Source organism: Leuciscus leuciscus (assembly GCF_965113295.1).
Source record: "Leuciscus leuciscus genome assembly, chromosome: 18".
In the NCBI taxonomy this organism is placed as follows: Eukaryota; Metazoa; Chordata; class Actinopteri; order Cypriniformes; family Leuciscidae; genus Leuciscus; species Leuciscus leuciscus.
The window spans coordinates 13,523,079-13,537,297 of record NC_138742.1 but is presented as its reverse complement, the minus strand read 5'-3'; the positions used below and the strand labels follow the sequence as shown (position 1 = coordinate 13,537,297).

At 41.5% G+C, this 14,219-nt stretch overlaps 1 protein-coding gene across 8 annotated transcripts in view; it reads right to left on the bottom strand.

Annotated features, from left to right (window-relative positions):
* The window catches only part of casz1 (castor zinc finger 1), a 186,979-nt gene that overhangs the window by 4,906 nt on the left and 167,854 nt on the right, over nt 1–14,219 (bottom strand). For all 8 annotated transcript variants that reach the window (XM_082144842.1, XM_082144843.1, XM_082144844.1 and 5 more), the window contains 11 exons: nt 12,256–12,428; nt 11,298–12,160; nt 8,105–8,237; nt 7,599–7,662; nt 6,705–6,859; nt 5,859–5,981; nt 5,337–5,654; nt 5,000–5,198; nt 3,361–3,532; nt 907–1,055; nt 493–724 (listed from right to left, as the gene is read on the bottom strand). In XM_082144842.1, the coding sequence (XP_082000968.1) occupies nt 493–724; nt 907–1,055; nt 3,361–3,532; nt 5,000–5,198; nt 5,337–5,654; nt 5,859–5,981; nt 6,705–6,859; nt 7,599–7,662; nt 8,105–8,237; nt 11,298–12,160; nt 12,256–12,428 (2,581 nt within the window). The remainder of the gene's footprint in view (nt 1–492; nt 725–906; nt 1,056–3,360; nt 3,533–4,999; nt 5,199–5,336; nt 5,655–5,858; nt 5,982–6,704; nt 6,860–7,598; nt 7,663–8,104; nt 8,238–11,297; nt 12,161–12,255; nt 12,429–14,219) is intronic.

The following is a 14,219-nucleotide window of genomic DNA, read 5'->3' as shown; positions in this document are numbered from 1 at the left end:
AAATCACTTTAAGCACCTTTAAGCCTAGAGAAAATGAACAACTTGTGCTGCCTCTGTGTGTTGCTGATTTAAATGACAGTAGAGATGAGAAAAGTCTGGGATGCCTCTGTTATGTAGTCGCCACAGGAATGGCATTAATGTGAGTTATGTGTGGAATACTAGATGACAAATTTAGTGCTTTATAATTTAATAAATATCATTACAGTTGGAAACATTTGGTGTCTCTGATGCAACATACGTAGCTTTATGAGTCAGCTACAGAGAATTCAGTGAGACGTGGTGCAGGTTTTTATGTTTCTCTTTTCAAAGAAGGACAAAAGGCCATCACAAGGAACACAATGAAATTTGATTGACTGATTGACCAGATAAATCTCTAAAAATGTGCTCCACTGGCCACACTGAGCCTGTGGTATCATTTAATATCTCTCATATACATGCGAGGCTGAACATGTTTATTGCGATGAAATAGTTTTGTTGCTGAGGTCGACTCACCTGCTGGCGAACTATCGTTGCCCACGGGGGTGCTGGTGCAACTGCGGTCTTGAGTGGAGGACTCTGAGGAGAGGCCCAGTGGGCTTCCTCCGCCGGTATAGTCCATGTAGTCATCATTGTCATCCATCATGCTGGAGAAGTTGGGGGTCATATTAGGGTGGCTGCCTACCATGGCAGACGAAGCTAGACCGGCCATGTGCTGCATCTCTTCATGTCGGTGGGCACGAGAGACCTACAAATGGCCAATGGATAAAATAATTGAATCATTAAAATAGCTTGCAAAAATCAATTAACATTGAATTCATGTCAAAAAAAATTATGATTCCGAAAAAAGGGGCTGACTTAAAATGATATACAATTTTGAGAGTAAAAGTTAGCTTTATATTATAATTGTGCTGGTAAATTTCTTCGTACCTGGGAAGGAACTCTGTCGAAATTTTTACCCAGCATCCTCCTCATGTGTTTGCGGGCATGGGAGGTCATCTGGTGCTTGAGCAGGAAGGAGAACTGACAGCCCTCACGGATACAATGGAAGTGGCTGTTAACTTGGTTGTATTTGCACCCTGCAAGAGACGAGCGACAAAATTAACTTGAGCAAAGACCGTCTTCATCGCGCCCGGGTTTCAGGGACAACATATATCATGGATTCTCAACGAGGTAATGAGGACATTGTGCTTCCGTCCCGCGCCTGCATAATGCAGAGAGACAGAGCAGATGAGTCCAGTGTCACACTGGGAAAGTCGAACCTTTTGAAGATTAGACCTGTGGTGCTCTTTTATTACAATGACATCTTATATTCAATTTGGAATTTACATAAATACATTCTGCATTTGGAGAAGCAATAATGCACAACCCTGCAAACCAAAGTAAACACACAATTATTTCCATATTAAATTCATTTTTCATGACCTATCTGTTGCTGGTGTGTTTCCTCCCCCTCACGCCTGTCCCTTTGCTTTTTATTATTTATTTTTTTCTACACAAAGGGCCCTACAGATTTTAATTGCTATATGTTTTCAAATTTAAAGACTGCCTCTGCGCACTAATCAAATATTGTAGGGTGCTCGTAATAATTTTATTGTGAATAATGCGTGCTGAAATAATTGAAAGAGTAGCATTCAGGGCAGGTGCTGGCTTGTCCGTTACCATGGCACCCGTGGCGTCATGCAACAAGCCGCCTGTTGTCAGACTGCTTTTGTACACAAGGGTGATGTACTTTAAAACGGCAGAGTTGAGTAAATATGAGCACATGTTGAAATATCAGGGATCTTGTGCCACCAGATCCTGGTAACCTCATCGCCGGTGTTTTGTTTAATGTAGCTGCCATGGATACCATTTTCCCAGTCCAGCTGAACCATCAATTCTTTATGACTCTATGGCTTGCTTTTGTCATTATGTCCCTGGTTTATACCACTAACAACGCAACAGGAGAGACCTTATACTCTGTGGACACTTGTGATACTTTCCACTCTTAAATAAATGTTATTTTCTCGACTTAAAGGGATAGTTGACCCAAAAATTTACCTTCTGTCATCATTTACTCAACCTGTTTTATTCAATAGAACAAAAATAAGGTGCTCTCATACAATTAAAATTACTTGAAGCTCTTATATGGCTTCAATAGACATACATTACAGACTATTTTATACAGACATTTTGTTGTCATTTGATTTCTCAACAGCACAGACCCCATTCACTGCATGGAAAAGAGCAGCTTGGACATTCTACCAAATGTCTCCTCCGAAGAAGAAAATCCGATGGGTTTTAGTCGAAATGAGGGTGTCCATTTTTTGGTCGACTATCCCTTTAAGGGGAGGAGAGTAAAGAAAATAAAATACAAACTTTTAATCTGCCTGCTTGTGATGATGATCGAGGCTTGAAAAAGAGCAACACAAACAGACTGAGCTCGACAGGCACAGTAATTAACAAACATATGTAATTGCTCATTCCTGACAGGTTAAATATACCCAAGAAAACAACCTCTGTTTGATTGCCTACTATAAATACTGAAGTATTAATGTATGACAAAAAGGCAGACACCATTTTTCTCGGCCCGTTTTCTGTAATATAAATAAAACGTCCCCAGTTTTACAATGAGATGAGACCATCTTTATTTCCACCAAACGTGTTTGTTCTGCAAAATGCAAACGACTGCTAGCGCGCCGACTCTGTTGTCAATGTAAACCATTCACTTGACAAAATATCAATGCACAGATACTAATGAGATAACAGCTTCTGAGAAACATGCTCAAAATTCAGTGAATAAGTGTGAAGCGCAGCCGTTTTACGCCCTGTACTGTTTGTTGTGCTGCAAACAGCGTGGCAATTACCAACTCAACAAGGAGAACGACACTTTTCCTGTAGCCAGAGCCAATGGAAAAAGTGTTTTTATAGCAGGTGATGGCATCGATATGAAATTACAGTTACATCATATCTGATTTCACACCATCTCTGATCCTTCCAGTTGTATTACAAACAGTGAGCTTGTAGTCGCTGCTTGAAAATAACGTGGGAGAGTGAACGAATAAACAGAGTGTTTGGAAACATGAGAAACTAATGTGAACAGTGATCGAAACAATAAAGAGTGTGGGAGGCTGGAACATGTACGATTTGTAAGATTTGATAATGCTGAATTCACCAAATTACTTGGCAAACCACAATGAATCAAGAAAATCAGATTTCCAAAGGATTGAGGGGCTATTAAAGGACCAGTTTACCTCAAAAATGGAAATATGGTAATTCTTTTTTCACATTCATGTCTTTCCAAACCAGCATACAGATTCTGAACTACATGAGGTTGAGTAAATAATGACAGAATGAGCTCTGTGATCTGTGGCTTCTTTTGATACATGAAAATGTGGTTCTTACCGAGTCTGCCACATTCTTCTCTTTTGGTGAAGTATTTGAACCCGTTAGCGGCACGTCTTTCGGCTTTCTCGTGCTTCTTGACGTGCCAGGGCAGTTTGGTGGTGATGTTAGTGACGAAGTAACAGCCAGGTCTCAGACAATGATAATGGCCCCTCATGCGAAACTCACAGTGCTGCAGAGAACAGCAAATAAACAAAACTCAGAGCGAGAACATCTTGTGCAGCTGTCTATGTCTCAATGGTTTGGTTTTCTACAGTTAATTCACAACCCAATTATTAGATATTACATTCATTTACAAGCATTACTACACCATCTTTTGAACCAAAATGAGGTCTGATCATTTGTCAGTTAGTTACTCATTACTCAGGGTACCAAAGGGAAGAAGTAGGTTACGTCTGCTCATTAAATCCTTTTTCTCTTTCTTTCTCAGAGCATGTGACAGGACCAGCCTCACTGACCAGCGAAAATCTGAAGTTTAGGTTCACGTTGTAGCCGCTGACCCCAATAACAACACACCAATTAGTTCATTTGGCGATTCATCTATTTCTAAAACAGCTCTTTTATCAATTCATTAGTCTGCGTGTGCGTCGCATGTGTGTGTCCTCTGCAATGTAACCTGTTTCTGCACGACCATCTGTTTCCAGAGAGGCAGTTCCCCCAGGAGCACATAAACAGAACCCACTCTACTCTGGAGAGGAGGGGGAGCTCCGAGAAGTGGGGATGGGACGCATAAATGAATTCATTTAAACAGGTTTTGCTCCAAATGCAAGTTGCAGTAAGGGGAGGGCTTTTTTCTATTAATGATGGAATTTTTGATGAAAAGCAAAACTTGTTTATTTTATACAGCTTTGGGGGCTCCACGGTGGTTTTCGTTTTTTTGTTTGTTTGTTTATTTGTTGTGGAGAAATAAATATGTACCTAAGTCTTTGTCTTCTGAGTTTTAAATGCAATTTGTTCATTTTCTGAGAAAACAAAAAAGGAAAAAGCATGGTGCTTGTGTATGCAAATAAGTGGCTTTAGCATGTTGCTATACATTGCAAGGGCATAAATGCAAGGGATTTATAGTTTTATTATTTTTGATCATTGAAATAATTTTTATTATTTGAGAAAGTCGTATATTATGGGTCAAAATTTAATGCGTAGGAGTAGTGATTAGTATTTTAAGTAAAATTAAGTATGTAAGGGGACCTGTGCAAGAACTAATACTTTTATTCAGCAATGATGCATTCAATTGATCAAAAGTGAAAGTAAAGACATTTTTAAAGTTACAAAAAAATTATATTTCAAATGAATGCTGTTCCTTTGAACTTTCCATTCATCAAAGAATCCTGAAAAAAATTACGGTTTCAAAATTGATAAGAAATGCACCAAATCAGCATATTAGAATGATTTCTGAAGGATCATGTGACACTGAAAACTGGAGTAATGATGCTGAAAATTCAGCTTTGCATCACAAGAATAAATTCTTTTAAATTGTAGTAATATTTCACAATACTACTATTTACCTGCATTTTTGATCAAATAAATGAGACATAAGAGCATAAGAGAAACCTCAAACCTTTGAAAGTGTATATGCCACTAAAAAAAAGACACAATAAAGAATGTTTGATAGAATATTACCTCTGGAAGTCACGCTCACCTGATTAGGACAAAGACACTGCAGAGAATAGTAGGAGAACTGGTCTCGCACATTCACCAGGTTGTTGTTGGGGTTAATGTGGTCCAGGCAATGTGATTCAGCCTTCCCGGATGTCTTACACACATATTTGCAATTTCCAAACAGACAGTGGAAGTGGAACTTATTCGAGTATTTGCAGTCGGTGGCCAGGCAAGGATCACTGTGGGAGATAAGCGTGACGAAACGTCTGTCAGATATTTAAAACTGCACAGAAGACATGGAAATACAGGCAGCACAGCCCATTCAAATCACACCACCACGGTATTATGAATTTACAAAAATGGCAGTGTCTACTCACTTGTCCTGAAACTGCAGGAAGCCAGGCTTGACCTGAGGCTTGGCGTTCTCCAGCGATGTGGTGGCCAGAGGGGAAGTGGCTGGCATACTGGGCATGGAAGCGGGAAGCTGGGGGATCGATCCGGCCAGCTGCTTCCAGGCGTGGAGAGAGGGGGATGAGCTGTAACCCCCTGACAGAGCCAGGCTGGGCACCTCCATGGGAGGCGTCTTGGCCATGGAAATGGGGGCAGCCATCTGATTAGGGGTGCTATCGTTGGATTCCTTGCTCTCGTTGAAAGGGGGCTCCGATTTAACCTTCAGGTTGGCTCTGAAGTGGAAGCTAATGACAGAGAGGTGCACCACCCATTAAATGAGCTCTAATAGAGCCGCCAAACATAGCAGCAAATTAACATTTCTAGATCATAATCATGTAAATTTTGTGTGTATGTGCACTTGTGTGTTGGCTTGAACTCTAACATTTAAAAACTTTGATTTAACTTCATTATGTTTGATTGTAATGCTCCAGAACCAGAGCGCTCCTCACTTGGCGTGTTTGATGGCTCCGTCCAATGTGCTGAAAAGCGCCCCACAATCCTCCACCAGGCAATGAAAATGGATCTTGTGCAGGAAATCACACTGGCCTTCACAGAAATCATCAGTGTCATACCTGTACAAACATGTGAGAAAAGGGGGAAACTTTAAAAGGAAGAAAAGAGTCGAATTGCTCGTAAATTCAGGTCAGTTACTCAAACACACTCTTGTATTCTCGGTTTAGCTCATGAGGATCTGACTTTGAATAAGGTGGTTCTTTAGGTGAACTACGCCTGAGCCAAAAGCAGCGTGTCTCTGGCTGGGACCTTTTGCTAGGGCTTTGTAACTAAATACTGTACATAACATCACATGCTCTGGATAAATCTTCTCTTTCCACATAACAACCTGGGAACAAACACTGTGGATGGCACTGACAAGCAAAAGGGTACATCATAAAGACAGATGGTGACAAAAACCAGACACCAGCTTCAACAAAACACAGAGGATGTGGAGCCAAAACACGACTGTGTTCTCTGTAATGGAAGATCTATTTGGGCACACGTGTTGATAGTCACTGACATAAATAACATGTCCATGATTTAAGGTTACAATTTATATACATGTATAAAGGAAAGTCTATACTTCAGGTGTATTACTGTTCACCATTTCTTTTCACGGTTTAGCTTTAGTTCACTTAAGAAAGAAAGAAAGAAAGAAAGAAAGAAAGCCACATACATTTAACTCACAGCTAGTGTGAAAGAGTTAAACAAGTCTAAAAGAAAAGTAGTGAGGATGAAACATTGAAAGTAAAGCTGAAGCTGTAAACGACTCTATAGGGACACAAGATGATTTCAGGCACCTGCGCAGGTAGGTCCTCCACAGCTCAGTGTGTTTCTCTGGGCACGACCTCTTCATTACCCTACTGAGATACTGAGCTGCGTCTGAGCCGTCTGCCGCCTGAGCTCCCTCCAGCTCTGACTTCAGATCCAAAGCACTGAAGAAACCAGGATTCATCTACAGAGATAAACACATGCTTAGGCATGCTTCATCACAGTAACACTAGTTCTACTCGAGGACAAACACACAACGGTTTCTGTGCACTCTATGTTTGAGGCTTCAGATGTGTTTCAATTCGGCCTTGTATATGAACCAGAGCGAGAGACAGGAAGAGAGAGAGAGAGAGAGAGAGAGAGAGAGAGAGAGCTGAGCTAAGCCGTCAGGAGAACTAGAGCGAGTTTTCTATTTAAATCATCAAGGTAATGGTACATGCAGATCATTTATACTAGTCATAGAAGATGTATGATTAAAACGATGTCCATTTTAATCCCCACAAAAACATACAACATTTAAATATCTGTTCGCCACCATTTCGTCTTTTTAAAAAATGAGGGTGACATTTGCTCTTTTTTTCTTGGCGCTGACTTTTTAATCAAATAATTTACAAAGTCCATAAATAAAGATAGAGCAGATGGAGGAGAAAAAGAAGAAAGCCAGAGGAAAAAAAATGCACGGAGAGTTCAAAACAGCTCATCAAAAAACAAACATCTCTATATATCTGCCGTGGCAACCGGCTCCTGCTTTATTATATTAATTTGCGAGCGGCGGACTGAAATTACACTGTATGAAAAATGGCTGGAAAATTTAAATGATACAAACTCATCCTATTAGCGGTGAAACATTAAAAAACAAACAGCCCCCTCTGCATCCTGCTAATTTGTCTTGGGATGAAAAGCGTTTGATGGATGAATCTTACCTTATTCATAAGTGAGGATAAAAGAGATGTATTTCCCGGCGCAGGGTGTCCGTTTGATTCAGCGCTAGAACATGCAAAATGAACAGTGTTTAGGCAGGATTTGCATGAGAACAGTAAATATTATAATTTATCCGAGATTGCGAATATACAATGAAGAAAAAAAAGGGAAGGAGGCTGGAAATTAGGGTTTATGTGAACACGCTTTCATCTAAATGAATGTGCAAACATGTCATGCCTCATACTTGACGTGCATTATGAAAAGAGGGTATTATGGGAGAATTTTTGCATTCATATGATGGATTTCCTCAAAGGAGGCCTCGTGGTGGGAGAAGGAGGGAGCGTGTAAATCTCGTCCTCCTTGATCACTCCACAGACCCACCTTGTGAAGGGGGTTTTAACAAGAGCACTCACACTAATTAACACAATACGGCATTATTTGAGAGATAAATCACAGTGGGGCGGGGCAGGCCTGGGCGCGAGCCGAGAGGGGGAGGATGATGGGATACCTGTGGTCTTTCTTGCTCAGGTCCAGGCTGTGCTCCTGGACAGAGTCTTGGGGGGCCGTCAAAGCGCTATCCGCCGGCTCCTGCTTCACCTCGACCGGATTAAACCGGCCAGCTTGAGTCTGCTGCCCCATCCCTGAGGAGAGAGAAAGAGAAAAACAAAGTTATTGTTGGTCAGCATTATTCCGCCGTGATGAGATCCAATCTGACTTCTGTCCTGGCCAAGGAGAAGACCAGGAGTGATAATTATTGCGGAATTATGTCAGGCCGTCAAGGCGTTTAAATGCTGATTGAGAGGCAGCAGGAATGAGGGAAAAAGACTCCGTTTTCAGCAGCGCTTGTCACAACTCATTTGCGGGCCTGCCTCTTAACTGGTCATTAAGAGGCATGCTAATGCTGAGGGAAAGTGGCAGATTCAGACTGCCCACCCCTCCCTGCCGTCGCAGTGTGTCCTTGTTGGCTCGGCGATGGACGAAGGAGCATGCCCAAAAGGAACATCTGCTTGTCCGTCAGATTAGAGGTGACAGCCAATCAGATTGGTTCAAATAGCGTGACCTCTCGATCGGATTTTCAAATAGGTATGCAGACGATGTGGAAAGGAGGAAGGAGGCGGGAGGGACGCTGACGGGAATGCGACCTGGCTTTTCCTCCAATCCCCAAATGATTGAAATATTAATTTGTCCTCAGGCTATACAGAGAAAGCCGGGCTTTTGGTAGCCAGTAAGTGGTATTTTATTAAAAAACAGCTAGGAGTTCAAGACACAAAGATGGAGTGATGAGTGCATCAGCAGTGATTGCGAGGTCGGGTGAATGTTGTTTAAGACACCAGGCCCGCTGAGGAAAAGTGACAGCTAGTGCCCACCCTGCCCTTGGCCTTCAGTTCAGAGGGCATTTAACCATGTGAAAAGAGAAGAGAGACACTCCTCTGGGTCACAAACACAAACGCCCACACACAAACACAAGTTTATCAGATGTGTCACTCTTAACTTTCCTGACGCATGTGCTTTGACTCGTTGTGTTGGTTACGGAGGTGAACTAGTGACTCATTGTGATGTGTCTGCTTTAGGCGCATCACATTCTAATAAATTATTTTACTGTGTGTAACGCTCAGTTGACTAATTACTGCCTGTCTTTGCACCTAAAACTAGCCTAGTTCCTCTACCTCCAATCCATCCAAATCTGTGGTCTTTATATGAGAGAAGAACGTTGTACTGATATTAACCTCCCCGCCTGTCCGTAAATGACTGTGCCCTACATCAGACCTCTACAAAGCTCACACTTTCTTTTTCTCTCTCATTTTTTTTTTTCTGGGGATAAACTGTCTGACGTTAACAAGGGACATTTAAATAACGACCACGTGAGGAGAGTCTCATTAAACCTTCAGCTTTGCAGTTTCTATGATAAAAATCGGCGATGATCTAAGAGAGCAAGGAGGGGGGGGGGGAAGCACATGCTCACAACGCTGTGTTTTTCTGGAAATTATCCAAGAATAATGTTGCTGTGTAATTACCTCAACAAAGTTACTGAACTCATGAAAGATCATTTGTACTGGGTGTCTAATTAGCGAACCCCTCAGATTTCAAGATCCTCCAAAACACTCTGGGGGTGAACGTAGATTTTTTAAAAAGGGAGTATTCAACTAGGAAATAACGCCACCTGAACAAATTAGCAATCGGCTCTTCTTATGTAGCGAGACTGAGATGTGTTTCTCTGCAAACTGGCCCTTGACTGCAAAAAAAGTTAGAAAAAAACAACAAAGATGTTTGAAAATAGTCACAGTAAACATCATTCTCTCATTTCTAACGCTGAGCTCTGACCACATCCTCTTCATATTTTACCCAAATGTCCTGTTCACACGTCTTTTCTGAGCAAACGTGTAAAATTAGCAATGCCACATTATGATCTGCACTCTCAATTCTGTTTAGTAGGGGATTTTCTTTCTCTACTTTTCTCTAAGTTACCAAAACTAAATACAAGGTGCTCACACATGAGAGAATATGCTAATTTTATTTTCCTTCTTGTAGGGCAGTAGGACTTTTATAAGAAGATCTGATCTTCTGAAGTCTACACCTGCAAAGAGACAAGGAGTAAAGGCTATGACAGCCTTATAGCAGCCGAAACCCTTTAAGGATCTTCTGCAAATATGTTAGCTAACCCTAATCTTACACCCAGGATCCTGTTCCCATACCTCCCAAAAAAGAAGCATTGGGATGTTACATGAATATGGTAATCAATCAGTACCATGACACCCTCACAATACAGTATTTTATTTTTGTAAGGAAACCCACTAGCTTACTAGCCTAAAACACCTAGAGAGTAAAGACTTCACAGACTCCACATCAGTGTTTTCATACTGAAACAAGTAGTGCCTTTATATACACACCACCACATACACACACAGTCCTCTCTGGAGCGCTGAGTCATTTCTGCTTCACCAGTTTCTGATATTTCTTCCTCTATATCAGAGTGCATATAAAAAGCTGCTTTGTACCTCCAATTTCTCAACTTAATATTATTCAGGCTCCATTTGGTTGGAACGAGTGCACGCTCAGATAAGAGGCCGGTGATGAGGAAGCATGTAGAACACAGGCCCTGGGATCCTCCTGAGAATGCTATTAGAGGCAGCTTTACAGAGCCCACTCACTAGTTCAGCACTTATCTGCTAATGGATTGTGGGTATCATGACAATGATCGCTGCAATAACAAGACTAGAGCAGCAAACCAGCCCTTTAATATTTTGCCTTAATCCTGAAATCAGAGTTTGTGTAGCATCTGTGGATAGCATGAGCAAGATGACCCGAAAGTGCCCTTTCACAGATGGGTATAGGTACAGAGAAAGAGAAACACAAGGGCAGAGTGACCCAAAGAACTGATGTTTTCACGATTAAACGCAGTGAGATAAAATAGAATTTTAATATCGGCCATTTATTGGAAAATCAGCCATAAATTATAAAATAATTATCGGTGAATCAGTATTGACCAGAATTTTAAATTCGAAAAATGTATTTTAAATTGTAAAATACTTTTACAATACTAAAATTTTTTTTTTTTAATGTAATTATTTTAATATTAATGACTAATATTTACATTAAGAAATATACTAATACATATTAGAATTACTGTGTTCAACCCACCAGTTGAGAATTACTGATCTGAATGATCATAAGTTGATACTATGTGGAAAGATTAAACAAACCTGCATCCAGGTTACTGGAGGGCTTCAGAGCAGCGGCTGCCAGTCGGGCCATCATGGGTGATATCAGACCCTTGCTGGCCGACATCTTCTCCATAATGGATGATGCAGCGAATGAAGTTGGAGTGGAAGCTACGGTAGCAGCAGCTGGGTCCCCAGTCGGGGTGGAGGTCTGGGGTAGAGAATCGCTGGGCATGGAGTGAGCTACAGAGGTGGCCACGGATATCAGGCCAGCGGCAGAGGGGGTGAGCGTCATGGGCATTCTGGGAATGAGCGAGAAGAAGGGGTTGGAAGCACCTGCCAGTGCACTGTTGGAAAGTGCCAGGGCCATGGGTACATTGCTCGGCAGAGCCTGGGACAGCAGGGTGGAAATGCGGCTGGCTGGAGGCAGAGCTGGAGTGGGCTTGACGCTGTGGCTGGAGGACATGGTGGTGATGGGAGTGGACAGCAGATGCGATACGGTGGAGGACTGCTGGGTCGTTGGAGAAGCACTTAAGCTGGAGTTCTTGCTGCTAATGGCCGAGTAGTCCATGAGGTCATCATTGCTGGACTCGTCCTGATCCTCTTTGGGCAACAGGAAGGAGGAAGTGAGGCCCAGCACACCCGAGGAGCGAATGTGGCGCCGCTCGTGTTTGCGCTTGTGTGAGGTCATCTGGCTGGTGGAGGTAAAGGTGAAGCCGCAGCCTTGGCGTATGCAGTGGAAATGGTTGGTGGCCTTGCTGTAGACGCAGCCTTCGTACTTGCACTCCTCGTATTTGTAAAATTTCTTGAAGCCGTCCTTGGCGTAAGCGTCATCTTTGATGTGATAGCTCTTGTGCTTCTCAATGTCACACTTGTTCTTGAAGGTGAAGGTACAGCCTGGGCGCCTGAGAGGCAAAAAAGGCAAAGGATTAAACTCAAAAATGGTATTGAAGTTGACATTAAGTTGACACATTAAGTTGAGTTGGAGCGACCATTGTACCTGCAGTGGAAGTGGGTGGTCTTTTGCCCGTAGAACTGGCACGCGACCGTCCCACAGTCCTCGGTGGCGCGAAACCTCTGGAAGCCATCGTTGATCAGCTGTGCATTTTTCTTATGGAAATTTTCATGAGTCATGACATCAGACGTGCTCGTGTACACCTTGTTGCAGCCCACCTGACAGACAGGAAAAAAAAAAAAAAAAAGCTTTCATGAGAAAGCGTGAGCATGGTATAGAAATAAACACACCATGTGTGAGTTTCACTTTGTTGCACTGGATGAAAAATGCTCAATATGAAAAAAAGTGGCTTGGCGCTTGAGCTCTTGTAGTCTGCAGGGACATGAAAACAACAACTCGAGATGTGACACAAAAATAGCTCAGTTTTGTGATGAACTCAATGTGGGGAGCAAAGAAACAGGTGACCTAAAAAAAATGAACAGGAAACATTTTCTCAAGATCTGAGCTTTGTTAAAAATATACTCTTGAGACATCTCATAAAATATGAAGAGCAAACCCTTTACCCAAAAAAAAACAGGTGTGCGTTTCATGAAAACAGCTTCAAAGAGATAAAAGACAGGACTATATTTTGTGATTTGCAATGTGTGGCATGCAAAAGCAGCATGGTGAGGCGGCGTGTGGTTGAAACCTTTTTCCATTTAAGGTTTTAAGTCTATATTAGAGGTCTATGCTTTAGTAGAAGAGTCAGGGGGGTTGTTCGGGAAGACTGTCACTTACTTCGGTTTGAAAGGCTCTGTTACTCAACAGCAGCACTCAGGAGCCCTCTGGGCAGCAGACGAACGTGAACTAATGTTTGAATTAAAACCAGCAATTGTATATCATCTCTGGCACTTTTCACCCGTGCAAACAGGGTAACTTGGCCATATTCAGTCAAACAATGAAAAAAATGCCACTCTGTTTTTTCTCCGTAAATCAGGAGAACGGGTGCCAACATCTGCCTGTTCTCACTGCTGTTAAAACAAGAGCTGAAATGTCTAATAACAATTACGCCGTTAGGGAGGCTTAAAAAAAAAAAGAGAATATATCTTAAGTCCTGGGCCACTGTTGCCTGTGGTGAAAAAAGAGCTCGGCTCAAAAGTGACACCTTGAAAATAAGCAGATGTAAAGAATTAAACAGATCTGGTGGGAAATAATCGCCACTTGGTACTAAAAGATGAAAAATGCTGACTTCATATAAACAACTCACAGAATTTTATCCATGCCAACTAAGGAGTGAGGGAGAAAGGTGGTGAGGGGAGAGGAGGGCCACATCCTGTTCATGCCTTTATTTTAATTTTATTTATTCGGACACCTTCTGTCTTATGAACAAAAAAGTGATCTTAAATGTTCATATAGGCCTTGAGGAAAAAGTTGAAGTACTTTAATGTCAATATAGATTGCTTTGTACAAAAATCTGTGCTATTTGCCTGCTGCTATTAACGTTATTATTGTGCAAGGAATGTAGATTTTGTTCACATTTTCAAGACTGCATCTCAAGTAAATGTATCTTAATTTAAAGATGTTTCGATATTTGTATTGGAAGATATAATTTTTTTGCAAAGCATGAAACATGTAATGTCATGACTTTATGAATTTAAGACGTTCTGGTCCGATTTAAGAAATTTAAGGCCTTAAATGTGTAAGGGGCGAATTAATGAAATTTATGAAAATACACCCTGAAATATATATTTTTGGTAACACTTTATTTTGATGGTCCCTTTTGAACATTCTGTTGATTATAAGTAACTTTGCAACTACATGTCAACTTATTCTAACCATAACCCTACCAGTCTACTAATACTCTACTAAAACTCTAATGTGAGTTAGAAGACATGAAGGTACAACGTTACTTATAGTCAACAGAATGTGTTAAAGGGACCAGCGAAATAAAGTGAAACCATATTTTTTTCTCAAATCCTGTCCAAGCAGAGGAACTGATATTTGCATGTGTCTGTATAAGGGTGAATGTG